This window comes from Podarcis pityusensis (assembly GCF_964106645.2).
Source record: "Podarcis pityusensis genome assembly, chromosome: 8".
Lineage (NCBI taxonomy): Eukaryota > Metazoa > Chordata > Lepidosauria > Squamata > Lacertidae > Podarcis > Podarcis pityusensis.
Genome location: NC_138033.1, coordinates 81,753,654 through 81,767,159, shown reverse-complemented (window position 1 = coordinate 81,767,159; position 13,506 = coordinate 81,753,654). Strand labels below are relative to the sequence as shown.

The 13,506-nt window shown below is 46.1% G+C and overlaps 1 protein-coding gene across 5 annotated transcripts in view; it reads left to right on the top strand.

The window, feature by feature from the left end:
• RPH3A (rabphilin 3A) overlaps positions 1-13,506 on the top strand; it is a 121,497-nt gene that overhangs the window by 75,744 nt on the left and 32,247 nt on the right. For 4 of the 5 annotated variants that reach the window (XM_081017371.1, XM_081017370.1, XM_081017367.1 and 1 more), the window contains 3 exons: positions 847-1,003; positions 2,788-2,829; positions 6,269-6,430. In XM_081017371.1, the coding sequence (XP_080873497.1) occupies positions 847-1,003; positions 2,788-2,829; positions 6,269-6,430 (361 nt within the window). The remainder of the gene's footprint in view (positions 1-846; positions 1,004-2,787; positions 2,830-6,268; positions 6,431-13,506) is intronic. The other variant, XM_081017368.1, reaches the window with a different exon arrangement.

The window sequence follows — 13,506 nt, the reverse complement described above, 5'->3', positions numbered from 1 at the left end:
TCATTTATGAGAAGAGCCACACACCAGTCATGCAAATTGAACTTGAGGCCTTCTAAGTACAACGGACATGCATTATTATAGAGCTATGGCCCTGCAGTTTAGGGAACTGATTGTCACTAAGGACAGAAACTAAGGAGGCAGTGCTGGCCAAATTCTTCACCATCTTCTTTTAATGAGCAGTGCCATAAACTGAGTCCCCTCAGTGAGGGAATGCACATATCCTGTACGGCTGGGGGGATAATGTAAGACATGACCGATGGTCAAGGCTTAATGTCACACCTTTTGGAGCCTGGAAAGTGAACTTCTGAAGTAGGGCAGTGAAGAAAAGAAAAAACTCAATCCTGGCCAATTGTTCTCCAAGACAAACTTGCTTTCCTGCAGAGAATGGCAGGAATGCTTCCCTTTTCCAGAACTGATTGTTCTCTAGAAAATGGCCTGGATTAAACATACTGGGTGTTTCCCACTAATCCTCATCAAAGAGCACTGAGGTCAAGTTGGTGAGCAATATGGTTCCTTTGGGCACATGAAACCCAGCCAGTGTAGTGTCCTTAGTTGTCATCTGGGGCCCATTTAAAGGCACAATACTGCTTTTTCTTTGAATTTAGCACCTTGAAATGTACTGGGAGCCAATGTAGGTCTTGGCAGCCATTCCCAGTCACTAGTCTAGTTGTCGCATTCTAGATTAAGAATCATCTTGTTGAGTCACCTGCAATGCTGGAATCGAGAGCATTCAATCAGGTGACCACCCATATTGCCAGCGGTACAATTCCCAGGAAGAAAACTGTACAGCATCAGCCGTCTCTGAACACACGGTTCTCATGCCTCTTTGTCCTGTTCTGTTTTCAGGTATGGAAGCGCTCTGGAGCATGGTTCTTCAAGGGGGTGCCAAAGCAAATGCTCCCCGAACCGATGCCCATCAGCAAGAGCAAACAGCAGCCGCTGCCCAGCGAGGCAGCTGCCCCTGCTCAGGACTCGAAGCCGTATCCTCGCCAGCAGAATCGTGGTAGGCAAAATGTGCTGCTGATTATTGCACCGCTGATAATATACAACATTATTAGATTAGGTTTCAGCATAGGTTAAAAAACAAAAACTCCAAAATAATAGGTCTCTCCTGCAAGGAGTTTACAATGCAAACTTATGCAGTAAGAAAGAAGAGAGGCATGGGAGATGCAATGGTTAAAAATCGTGGTGCCCCGCCCTGCTTGATTTGAAATTGGCTCGATATTAAGCTCCTCCCTTTCCTGAGAATGTTCAGCCTTGCTTATAAAATTGGTGCACATGTTTTGATGACTTGCACATTGTACACTTGTTGTTTAGTCTAGCCCAGGGTTTCCCAAACTTGGGTCTCAAGCCGTTTTTGGACTACAGTTCCCATCATCCTTGACCACTGGTCCTGCTAGCTAGGGATGATGGGAGTTGGAGTCCCACAACACTTGGAGACGCAAGTCTGGGAAACCCTGGTCTAGCCCATTCACTGAGGACTAATCTACACTCGTGGGTTATAATGTTAAAAATGTGTTATAAAAAATGTGACACCAGAGGGCAGTGTAGAGCAGTGATCTGTCGCCAATGGGAAATTGCATTGAGAGCTATATTTTTTTATAACGTTTTCTAGATCAGTGTAGATCCAGCCTGAGATCATTGGAGAAGGCCCTTCTAGTCATTTCCTGGCAGAGATTCACCTGGTGTTGCGTCGCGAGAGTGCCTTCTCTGCAGTGGCCCCCATGCAGTGGCATGACCATCCCCTAGAGATTGTGTGAGCACCTATGATAATGGTGTTCTGCCATGCAGGGAGCGGGTGGCGTTGTGGTCTAAACCACTGAGCCTCTTGGGCTTGCCGATCAGAAAGTCAACAGTTCAAATCCCTGCGACAGGGTGAGCTCCTGTTGTTCTGTCCTGCCAACCTAGCAGTTCCAAGGCATACCAGTGCAAGTAGATAAATAGGTACCACTGTGGCGGGAAGGTAAACAGAGTTTCCATGCACTCTGGTTTCCGTCATGGTGTTCCATTGCGCCTGAAGCAGTTTGGTTCACATGACCCAGAAAGCTGTCTGTGGATAAAAGCCGGCTCCCACGGCCTGAAAATGAGATGAGCCCCATAGTCGCCTTTGACTGGACTTAACTGTCCAGGTGTCCTTTACCTTTACCTGCCATGACGTTCTCTAGTACTGACTACTGAAAATTTTGTATATCTGTAGCATTTGCTTTTAGTTTCTTGCAGTTTTTACTGATTTCATTCTGGAAACCACAGTGTTGTTCCAATATGGAAGGCAATCTATCAATGTGTTCAGAAAAATAAATGAACAAATGCAGCAGTTTGCTTACATTGACTTTTCAATCATTTTAAAAGATCAGATCAACAGCATTCAAAGAGTGTGCTGGCTCTGCTTAGTTACAGATGGTACCTTTGGGCATCCCTTAGCAGTGTTTGCTCTGCCTCCAATAGCACCTGGTCAGGACTGAAACTCCCTTTTTGTTGTATGAATTCGCAGGGCGCCAGGATTTCAGGGGCACCAGGCCGAGAGTCCGGGGCCCGAGAGTTGAGTCTGGGGAAGAGCCCACCCGTCGGTCGGAGCGTCACGGCGGGCTCTTCTGCGCCACAAGTTCAGGGGTGACCGAGCCAGCGAGATGCTGAGGCGGCCGGCCGGCTGGTTCCGCTCTCCTGCACGCCTGGGACTGGGCAACCGGGGAGGGCACTGGGTGGAGCTTTGTACCCCGGCGCCGCATAAGCTTAAGACAGCCCTGTTCACTTCCTTTCAATAAACAATCCCTTCCTTTTGCTTCCAAGGTCAAGCTGAGGCAGCTGCCCCCATTGAACAGGAATCCTATGGTAAGAAATCTTACTTCTTTGGCATATTTATTCCTCTTCATTGCATTTGTATCTTTTCCATTGTATTCTACTAGGGGAAATTGCTTTCAAAAATGCATATACAGTGGTACCTTGGTTCTCAAACACCTTGGTACTCAAACAAGTTGGAACCCAAACACTGTAAACCTGGAAGTGTGTGTCCTGGTTTGCGAACATTTTTTGGAAGCCGAACGTGCTCCTTTTTGAGTGTTACGCCTTCGTTTTGAGTGCCACACTGAGGTCTGTCTATTTTTGCTATTTATTTTGCTTTTTGTGGATTTTTTGTTTTTGTGACTGTGTGGAACCCAGTTCAGCTACTGATTGATGGAGTGATTGTGTGACTGCAGTACATTGTTGATTGCTTTCATTTTATGGATCAAGGGTCTTGTTAGGTAGTAAAATTCGTGTTAAATTGCTGTTTTAGGGGTTGTTTTTAAAAGTCTGGAACGGATTAATCCATTTTGCATTACTTTCTATGGGAAAGCGCGCCTTGGTTTTGGAACGCTTTGGTTTTGGAACGGGCATCCGGAACGGATTAAGTTTGAGAACCAAGGCACCAATGTATTAGGAGAAAAGTGCACTAAAAGAGTTTAAACAAACTGATGCAAAAATGTTGAGAACCTAGCTTAAGATCAGAAAAATAAGAAACAGGAACTGAACTTGTCAGATCCCGTCCTCCCTCTGTGCAGTGAATTTTCTCTACTGGCTTCAGTGGGTGAAAGCCTGACTTTTCAGCAGCTTTCAGCAGCCCCTGCACCTCTTTCTCCTTGTAAACTAACCAGTAGCTTGGAGCAGTTTGGCCTTACACAACTGTTCTACTGGGGGCGAGTTCCCTGGTGCTTCCTTCTTCCCACCATTTGGGCCTGAGAGACTGATGAGCTTTTGTCTTCCGCTGTCATTCTGAGGGGCTGTCAGCTGCTCATCAGGAGGTGCTAATCTTTAGTGACTGCCCCATTATTAAAATCTGGATCAGCCTGCAAATCGCAGGGAAGAGCCTGGCACCCACGGGAATGCCAGTCGTTGGCCGGGTGATTGATGCTGTCAGGACAGTCATTAGTTTGCTCGTTGTGGCGGCAGATGATGCACACAAGCGCTGGCACACTGCAATTGTGGCCTGGCTCTTAGCTGTCAGCTGGAGAGCCAAGTCTCTTTTCCTAATTGCGAAGAATCTCCTTCCCCCTTGGCACAGCGAGCCAGTAAAATTGCCATTCGCTTGATGTGAGTAAGAATCTAAAAATCTAAAAATAAATATTAAAATATCTATAAAAAGTCAATCTATTCCAAATTCCCTCCCTCCTTCCCATGTGGAATAAAGGGTAACTGCTCCCCCCAGGCTCATACCTTTCTTACAGGTGAAACTCGGAAAATTAGCATGGAAAAGTTCATTTATTTCAGTAATTCAACTTAAAAGGTGAAACTAATATATGAGATAGACTCATGACATGCAAAGCGAGATATGTCAAGCCTTTATTTGTTATAACTGTGATGATCATGGCGTACAGCTGATGAAAACCCCAAATTAACAATCTCAGAAAATTAGAATATTGAATGAAATCAGCAAAACAAGTATTGCAAATAGAGCAATATTGGACCTCTGAGAAGTAGAAGCATGCATATGTACTCAGTACTTGGTTTGGGCCCCTTTTGCATCAATTACTGCCTCTATGCGGCGTGGCATGGATGCTATCAGCCTGTGGCACTGCTAAGGTGTTATGGAAGACCAGGAAGCTTCAATAGCAACCTTCAGCTCTTCTGCATTGCTCAGTCTCATGTCTCTCATCTTTCTCTTGGCAATGCCCCATAGATTCTCTATGGGGTTCAGGTGAGGCGAGTTTGCTAGCCAATCAAGCACAGTAATCCCATGGGCATTAAACCAGGTTTTGGTACTTTTGGGCAGTGTGGGCAGGTGCCAAAGTCCTGCTGGAAAATGAAGTCAGTATCCCCATAAAGCTCATCTGCAGAAAGAAGCATGAAGTGCTCCAAAATCTCCTGGTAGACGGCTGTGTTGACCCTGGACTTAATGAAGCACAGTGGACCAACACCAGCTGATGACATGGCTCCCCAAATCAACACAGATTGTGGAAACTTTACACTGGACTTCAAGCATCTGGCATTGTGTGCCTCCCCATTCTTCCTCCAGACTCTGGGTCCTTGGTTTCCAAATGAGATGCAAAAGCTGCTCTCATCAGAAAAGAGATTTTGAGAGAACTTAGAGGTCCCAAGTGCTCTAGCCCTAGAACCCGTTTTCAGCGCCAGAGCTGAGCCTCTGGGCCTATGCAGAGTTCCTTGCACTTAGAACTTAGAAGTCACAAGCGACCTCTACAAAACTGGCAGTTTGCAGGTTGGGGGTAAGAGGTCCTACAAAACAGGCAATGACTTTAAGATACACTACATGCCAAGTGGGAGAACAGCACAGGAGATCAACTCCCACTTGTATATTCCCGGGCCAAAATAAACAGTTTTGCTTTTAAATTTTTTTATATAATTTTTATTAAATTTTCTGTGATACAATTTAAAACACTCACTTTTACATCCTTAAAATATCAGTGACTTTCTTTCTTCTCTTTCCATGGTTCGTTTTGCATACCATAAATCCCTGCAGGTTTTACAAAAACTAAACCATTCAGTATTCCATCATTACATCCATCAAAACTTAGTTACGCTGTTGAATTTATCTTAATGCTGCCCACGTTTTCAGCTGTACACAGTTATTTCCCATATATTCAATAAACGTTTTCCAGTCTTCTCTAAACGTATGTTCTTCCTGTTCTCTTATTCTGTATGCTAAATTTCAAGCTGAGCAATATGCAAAGTAAACAGTTTCAGAACAGGGTTATATGAAGATATTCTCCCGGCCCAAATATTGTCCGTTTGCACTGCACCCGAGTCATGTTTGTTGTCAGCATTCTGCAACTGATCCTTTCTGTTATGTACTGAAGTTCTGACCCTGGGCCAGCAGGGGGATACTGTAGATAGTTTTCACTCAGGTCCACATATGCAAATAAGGGATTGAAAGTGACATTCAGTGATTGGATAGTTACAGAAAGTGTTACAGTTGCGTTGTAATGGAGCTCTATATAAGCAGGCTGGCTGAACCCTTCAGTTCAGTTCTGTTCTGGCCTGTGAATAAACAAGAGCTGTTTGAAGAATCGCTGTGTCGTCTGATATGTTCACCCTCAACTTAACACTTTCCCTTCATCACTGGATGCTAAGCCCTCTCTGTGATTTCACCGCAGGTCAGTTGGCGAGCTTTCAGGAAGCAAATAGCCCTCCTTCCTGCAGTCTGCAGCTTTTTAGCATTTCCTTCCTGCTTGCAGTTGTCATGACTTCCAGCTGAATTTCTTTGCATCTGCTGTTCCGATGGGAAAGTAACTTCCCTACTGTTTGTGCCCCTGCCCCTCTTTTTCTGATGTCTATGCAGGCGCTGAGCCAACCACAGCTGCTTCCAGTCGGAGAAATTATCCACAAATTAGCCGCAAACCTTCCGAGGCCAAGATGGCGCCTGGTGGCAGCGAATATATTAGTGAGGACAACCAAAACTGGGAACACACTAGGGAGAATGAAGCTGGTCAAAGCCCTGGAGGTGAGAGAAAAGCAGGCAGAGAACTACCTGCACTCATGTGAGAATGTTCCACCTATAATATATTCTAGTGCCCCAAGCCAAGCCCCATGCCGCTCACCTGGGAGAACCGCTGAGATCCTTGCAGACTGGAGGCAGGCAAGAGTTGTCACCATCTTAAAAACAGCCATTTAAAGCATTCAGATAATAATTAAAACCAACAGCAAGCCCTAAACAGATGAAAACACAGGTTCACATTCTACCTATCTGCGTCCTTTCCAACTCTACAGTTCTACGATTTTTAGGAAAAATGCTTTTATAACGCCTTAATTTATTTTTATTTAATAAATTGATATGCCACTTGTTTGCAAAAGAAAACCCCAAACAAATTTCAAAGCAATTTACAGAAACAATGAAACAGTAAATGCAGTTGAAAACAGCTATTTGAAAAACAGGAAAAAAAGGATTTTTAACATCAGCAGGAAGCTAAAAGCATTAAAACTCTTGCTGACTTTGTAAACACCTGAGTAGGCTTGTCTAAAGAAAAAGGTTTTTAGCAGGTGCCAACAGAAGTGACTGCCTGATGTCAATACTCAGGGAGTTCCAAAGTTTGTGTGCTGCCATACCGAAAGACTGATTTCTTATAAATGTGTAACAAGGATTGTGTGGCACCTGTAGCAATGCCAGCTCTGCAGATCAAAGCAGTCGAGGGAGCGTATATGAGGCAAGGTGTTCTCACAGGTAAGCTGGTCCCAGGTTGTTAAAGGTTTTATGTACCAATATAAACACCTTGGACTTGGCCCAGTAGCAAATTGGCAGCTAGCACCGCTCTCTGGGCACAGGTGTTCTATGCTGTTGGAGTCTCACTCCTGCCAGCAATCGTGCTACAGCATTCTGCACCGACTGCAGCTTCACAAGTTGACATTAACACAGCTGCTGTGTTTGTGATGCTGTCAGTTGTGTTTCCCTGCTTCGCAGCTGCGTTGTCCCTTTAGACTTTGGTGTAATATGGCCTTGGAAATTGCCCTGGTATGAAAAAAATCTAACAGATGATGGACAGCATCTGTCAAGGAGCGAGTCTCCCTAGATGGGGACTGTAGGATGATGGGGTCTTTTGATGGGGTCTTAGCTAGGGGAGCCAAGCGGCTAGGTTTTTGCCCTGTGAGCTAAACACAAACTGGAAAGGACCCAAGATTCCTCTGCTATGCAGGGAATGTTTAAACAGCCTGCCGCAGAAGAGATATACCCATCATGTAATCCCCTCGCCTCCTGCCATATGGACTGCTGGCTTTCATCTTGGCTGAATTGCAAAAAACGATGCTGCAATGTTTGATCTCATTATCTCAAGATCTGGGGCAGCAAACTGGCTGACTGTGTGCCAGGATCTCTCCTGTCCAAATCTTGCCACAGTGCAAACTCAATTAAAGTACAATCCTGCATCTGTCCGCTGGGGATAAAAAGTTCTCTTGCGTTCCGCAGGGGCTTCTCTTCGGGTAAACGGTGGTACAGTGGTACCTTGGGTTAAGTACTTAATTCGTTCCAGAGGTCCGTTCTTAACCTGAAACTGTTCTTAACCTGAAGCACCACTTTAGCTAATGGGGCCTCCTGCTGCCGCCGCGCCGCTGGAGCACGATTTCTGTTCTCATCCTGAAGCAAAGTTCTTAACCCGAGGTACTATTTCTTGAGGCATTCCCAAAGTAAAGGAAGGATTGAACTCTGATTAATAAGAATACACACAGAGGCTTGAACCAGCAAGACTCTAGGAAGGGTGCATATAATAATCTCTCTGTGTCTCTCCACCCCTCGGCCCAGGTACACAAAAGAACTTTTTACAGAGTGTTCATAAAAACCAATCAGATTTCTTCTGAGCATTTCAACAAACCCCACATGGGGACAAAGTTAAACTACCAGAACTAATTAAGCACACATATTTCTGGGGTAAACAAAGGTAAAAGGTAAAGGTACCCCTGCCCGTACGGGCCAGTCTTGACAGACTCTAGGGTTGTACGCTCATCTCACTCTAGAGGCCGGGAGCCAGCGCTGTCCGCAGACACTTCCGGGTCACGTGGCCAGCTTGATGAAGCTGCTCTGGCGAGGCAGCGCAGCACACGGAAACGCCGTTTACCTTCCCGCTAGTAAGCGGTCCCTATTTATCTACTTGCACCCGAGGGTGCTTTCGAACTGCTAGGTTGGCAGGCGCTGGGACCGAGCAACGGGAGCGCACCCCGCCGCGGGGATTCGAACCGCCGACCATGCGATCAGCAAATCCTAGGCGCTGAGGTTTTACCCACAGCGCCACCCGCGTCCCTGGGGTAAACAAAACAGAACTACAAAGGGGTGCATTTGGCAACCCCTGAGGTCATAAACAAGCAATATACATGATAAGAAGGATGGCCAGGAGGTCAGCGATCATTATCACCTTCAGGTGAGATCTGTTTCCTGGCCCTAAGATTAACATCCTAAGATTAACATATCAGAAAAGCTACATCAAAGAAACTTGCCCACTATCTTTATGGCCCAGGATGCATGCCTGGCAAAGCAACTGGGCTGTGTACGTGACTTGTCAAGCAAGAGAAATGGACAGTAGAGGAAATGGCCAGAGATGCAGAGGGTTGTGGGATTTGATCAGAAATTATTGTCAATGTATCAAACCCAGTCAACACAATGCATTCATCGTGGACACACTGGCTTGATGCATATTTTATAATTCCTCATAGTAATCCCATCTGACCCCACACTCTGGATATTTGCACTCCTACAATTTCTGGGTTAGTGGAGTCTGTAACCTGAAGCGTATGTAACCCGAGGTACCACTGTATAGGGAGTTGGGTTTGTTTAGCTTGGAGAAGAGAAGACTGATAGGTATCTCAGAGAGCTATTTTCAATGATCTGAAGGGCTGGCCCATAGTAGATAGAGCAACCTTTTTTCCCTGCTGCTCCAGAGGGCAGGACCCGAACTGATGGATTCCAGTGACAGGAAAGGAAATTCTGACTAAACGCCAGGAAAAAGTTTATGACAGCAAGAGCTGTTCGACAGTGGCACGGACTCCCTCAAAAGGTGGTAGACTCTCCTTCATTGCAGGTTTTTTGCTTCCAGTTTACTTTAAAAAATAATAATTTTATTCGTTTTCCAAATTGATACAAATCAAGCCTAATTTATTTAATTTAATACTTTTTAAAAAAATCAGGTTTCCCAATCCTGTTGCCAACATACGTCCATCTCGTCTGTTGTTGCCACTTCCTTTTTTCTTAAAATCCACTTGAAATCTTCGCTAGATGTAAAGCATTCTCACAGCTGCCAATACAGTCATAACTCGTGTTACAGATGCTTCGGGTTGCGCAATTTTGGGTTGCGCACTGCGCCGAACCGGAAAGTACCAGAATGGGTACTTCCAGGTTTTGGTGCTTGCTCATGCGCAGAAGTGCCGAATTGCAACCTGCGCATGCGCAGACACGATGCTGCAGGTTGCGGAGGCTGCGGGTTGCGAATGTGCCTCCTGCATGGATCACGTTCTCAACCCAAGCGTCCACTGTACAGTGGTACCTCGGGTTAAGTACTTAATTTGTTCTGGAGGTCCGTACTTAACCTGAAACTGTTCTTAACCCGAAGCACCACTTTAGCTAATGGGGCCTCCCGCTGCCGCCGAAGCATGATTTCTGTTCTCATCCTGAAGCCAAGTTCTTAACCCGAGGTACTATTTCTGGGTTAGCGAAGTCTGTAACCTGAAGCATATGTAACCTGAAGCGTATGTAACTCGAGGTATCACTGTATACAACTTCACAAACAGTATTCTTTTTGTTTTCCATATTTCCCTTTCACGTGTGTAGTCGTTCAAATCCATGTTCTTAGACCTGTTGCGGAGGGATATTGGGTCCCTTTTCTCGTTCCCTTTGCTGCTGTTTTTACAGGGTCACATTCCTAAGCATCTTGCTTGCAGGCTGAAAACAGTTCATTTTTTCTTGACATAAAGTCTTTCCCCAGTTAATCCACTTTGGCACCTTTCTCCCTCTCTACAGATCTGGTCCATCAATCCTTTTAATTGCATTCCGTTCCACCTTGTTCATTGCAGGTTTTTAAGCTGGACGGGTGGCCGCCTGTCAGGGATTCATTAGCTGTGATAATAACACGTTCAGGTTTGTTTGAGGCAGGTGAGCATAGAGGAAGTCTGAGAAAGCGGGTGGGTGGAGAAAACAACCAAACTCTTGGGCAATTCTTTCCTTTCCTTTGATGGGGTTTCTGTTTAGACTCAGAATTGTAGAGTTGGAAGGGACCCCCAAGGAGATATCTAGTCCAACTCCCTGCAAGGGAGGAATCACAACTAAAGGATCCATGACAGGTGGCCATCCAACCTCTGCTTTGAAACCTCCAAAGAAGGAGAGTCCACCACCTTCTGAGTTGGACCACTCCAACGTCGAACAGCTCTTAACGCCAGAAAGTTCTTGCTAAGGTTTAGTTAGAATCTCCTTCCTTGCAACTTGAGTCCGCTGGTGCGAGTCCTAGACTCTGGAGCAGGAGGAAACAATCTTGCTCCATCTTCCATGAGAAAGCCCTTCAGATATTTGAAGATGGCTCTTGTGCTGGGCCCGGTGGTAACCCGAAAAACGCGATCCAGGACCAGTCCAGAATCCGAAGGTTCCTCTAGGAGTCAGTCTGACAGGGGCAAGGTAGGACATGAGGCAGGAAACCAGGCAAGGACAGGTACAGGATCTCAGGCAGGATCTGGCATACAGCAGTGTTGCTCCCGCAACCTGGGGTGGGGTCCAACAGCCTTTTATCTTTGTCGGGGTAACGGCCGGTTCTGATCCCCCGGCGACTCACCTCCCTGTTTCGCCCGGAGGCGAGCACTCCTCCTGCGAGTACTCAGGTCTCTCCTTCTCTCAGACCTGAGTCTCTGCAGCTTGGGAGACATGGGTGGGTTGCTAGACCCAGGGGCCACCTCAGCCTCCCCTGACCAAACTGGTAGTGGAGCAGCTGTAAGTGATGGCCCAGCTGAAGGCAACGAAGTAATCCCTGCATCTGGAGCCAGGGCAGGCTCAGACCCCTGACTTGGCCCAGCTGGTGTTTGTTGCAGAGGAACCTGTGCAGACTGGGACTCTTCAGGATCAGCCCCAGACTTGGTTCAGATGATGCCTGAGGCAAAGGATCCGGTGCAGACTGAGTCTCCTCTGGTTCCGAGTCTAAGCCCGAGTCCCAGGCCATCACAGCTCTCATCTCACCTCTCAATCTTTTCTTCAGGGATTTTCAGAGTAATGGATGCAGATTTTTTTTTAAAACAACAACAACCTAAAAAGGTGTTTTTGATCAGGGTTTCTCTCATCCGCTTCCTAGTTTCTGATCGCTGGCTGTGTTTTTATTCCTTTTATCCTAAATATAGCTGACCCACTTGAGTTATTTATCTGGTGGGGGAAGCGAGAGATTATTTTCTGCCTTCTTTAGGAGTAAAACTGCACAGTTTTGTAGCTAAGTCCCGGGGCTTAATATTGTGCTCCAAAACCTAGTATTTTATATTTCCACGAGTCAGCCTTTAGAATAGGCAGAACATGACTGCCTCTGAGATTGTGTTAAGTGTCCCCCCCACCTTCCACAGGTAACCGCACCCAGCTATCCATTTCCCCCCCCCAAAGGGTCTGGAACTTAATCCAATTGTAGTCACATCAGGTATAGCCCCGTTGGTAGTGAGAGAGGGCTAATCCACACCTCCATTTCCCCTGCTGATTTCCCCTGGGGAAACCTGATCTTTAGTGCTGAATCAAAACAAATGGCAATTGGGTTTCCTACAGATTGCTGTTTGTTCCGATTAGCGCTAAAGAATGGGTTTTCCAGGGGAAAGTGGCGGAGCAAATTCAAAACCGCTTGGTCTCGTGCCGAAGAAAGCTCAGGACAAGCAAAAGTGCTTTCTAGGCATCTGTGGATGAGACCAAAGTCTCAGTGGGTACAGACAGATCAGGGATAATCAGTTTCCATTTTTAAGTGACTAGATTGGCAACTTGGAGAACTCCCACCGAGTCTGGGGTCGCTTTCCTCATAAGACAACATGAGGAGATGTTACAAGAAAGCAGTCAGAGTCATTGGGTAAATGTCAAAATTACACCACACATTTGGTGGAGTTACAGTGGGCCAGGCAGGTCAAGGTGTGTCACGTTCCTGATTATTAGCAAGATTTACATACAGTGGTACCTTGGGTTAAGTACTTAATTCGTTCTGGAGGTCTGTACTTAACCTGAAACTGTTCTTAACCTGAAGCACCACTTTAGCTAATGGGGCCTCCTGCTGCTGCCGCGCCACCGGAGCACAATTTCTATTCTCATCCTGAAGCAAAGTTCTTAACCTGAAGCACTATTTCTGGGTTAGCAGAGTCTGTAACCCGAGGTACCACTGTAGTTCCAGACGGAGTTTACACAAAGCATTGGCATTAGAAATAGGTTTTTGCTGGGTTTTGTTGACATGACAACCGTGATGTCTGGCAGGGCTTTGATGATCCCTTTAGGCAGCCCACCTGGGCAAACAGTAGAATATTTGGGGACTGTTGACACTATCTAGGGTCATTGATCAAAAGGAAAAGAAAGGAGAACCCTTTAGGTGCTTCCCCTGATGGGTATCGGCCTACGTGGTCTCACACTTTGAGGTAAAGGTAAAAAGACCATGCAGACACCAGGTTTCCCATAATGCAAGGGGGCACACAAGCTTTTCAAGTTCCAAAAGCAAGAATCCTACATTTACAAACGGTTTTATCCATGGTTTCATTGAGAAAAACAAGCTTTCCTTGCTTTAACGGCCTAAATATAATGCATCTGGTTCCTATTGGATGGATAGAGCTGCGATTGCCTGCTGCTTGCTTTTTCTGGCTGCTAGAGGCGCTGAGGGAATTAAAGTTTTAAATAGCTGTGGAGTGAGTGGCTTTGGATGGATGAGAAGAAAAATTGGGGCGCAAGCCTTTATTGAAGGAAATAACAATGGGTATAGCAGGCAGATTGGATGGTAGGGGGTTGGGTGTATGTAGTGCAGAACTTTCCAAACTGCGTGTCGCGACACTTTAGTGTGTCGGCCGCAGTGTGCAGGTGTGTCGCACGATATGGGTCCGTATCTCTTATAAGGGGTT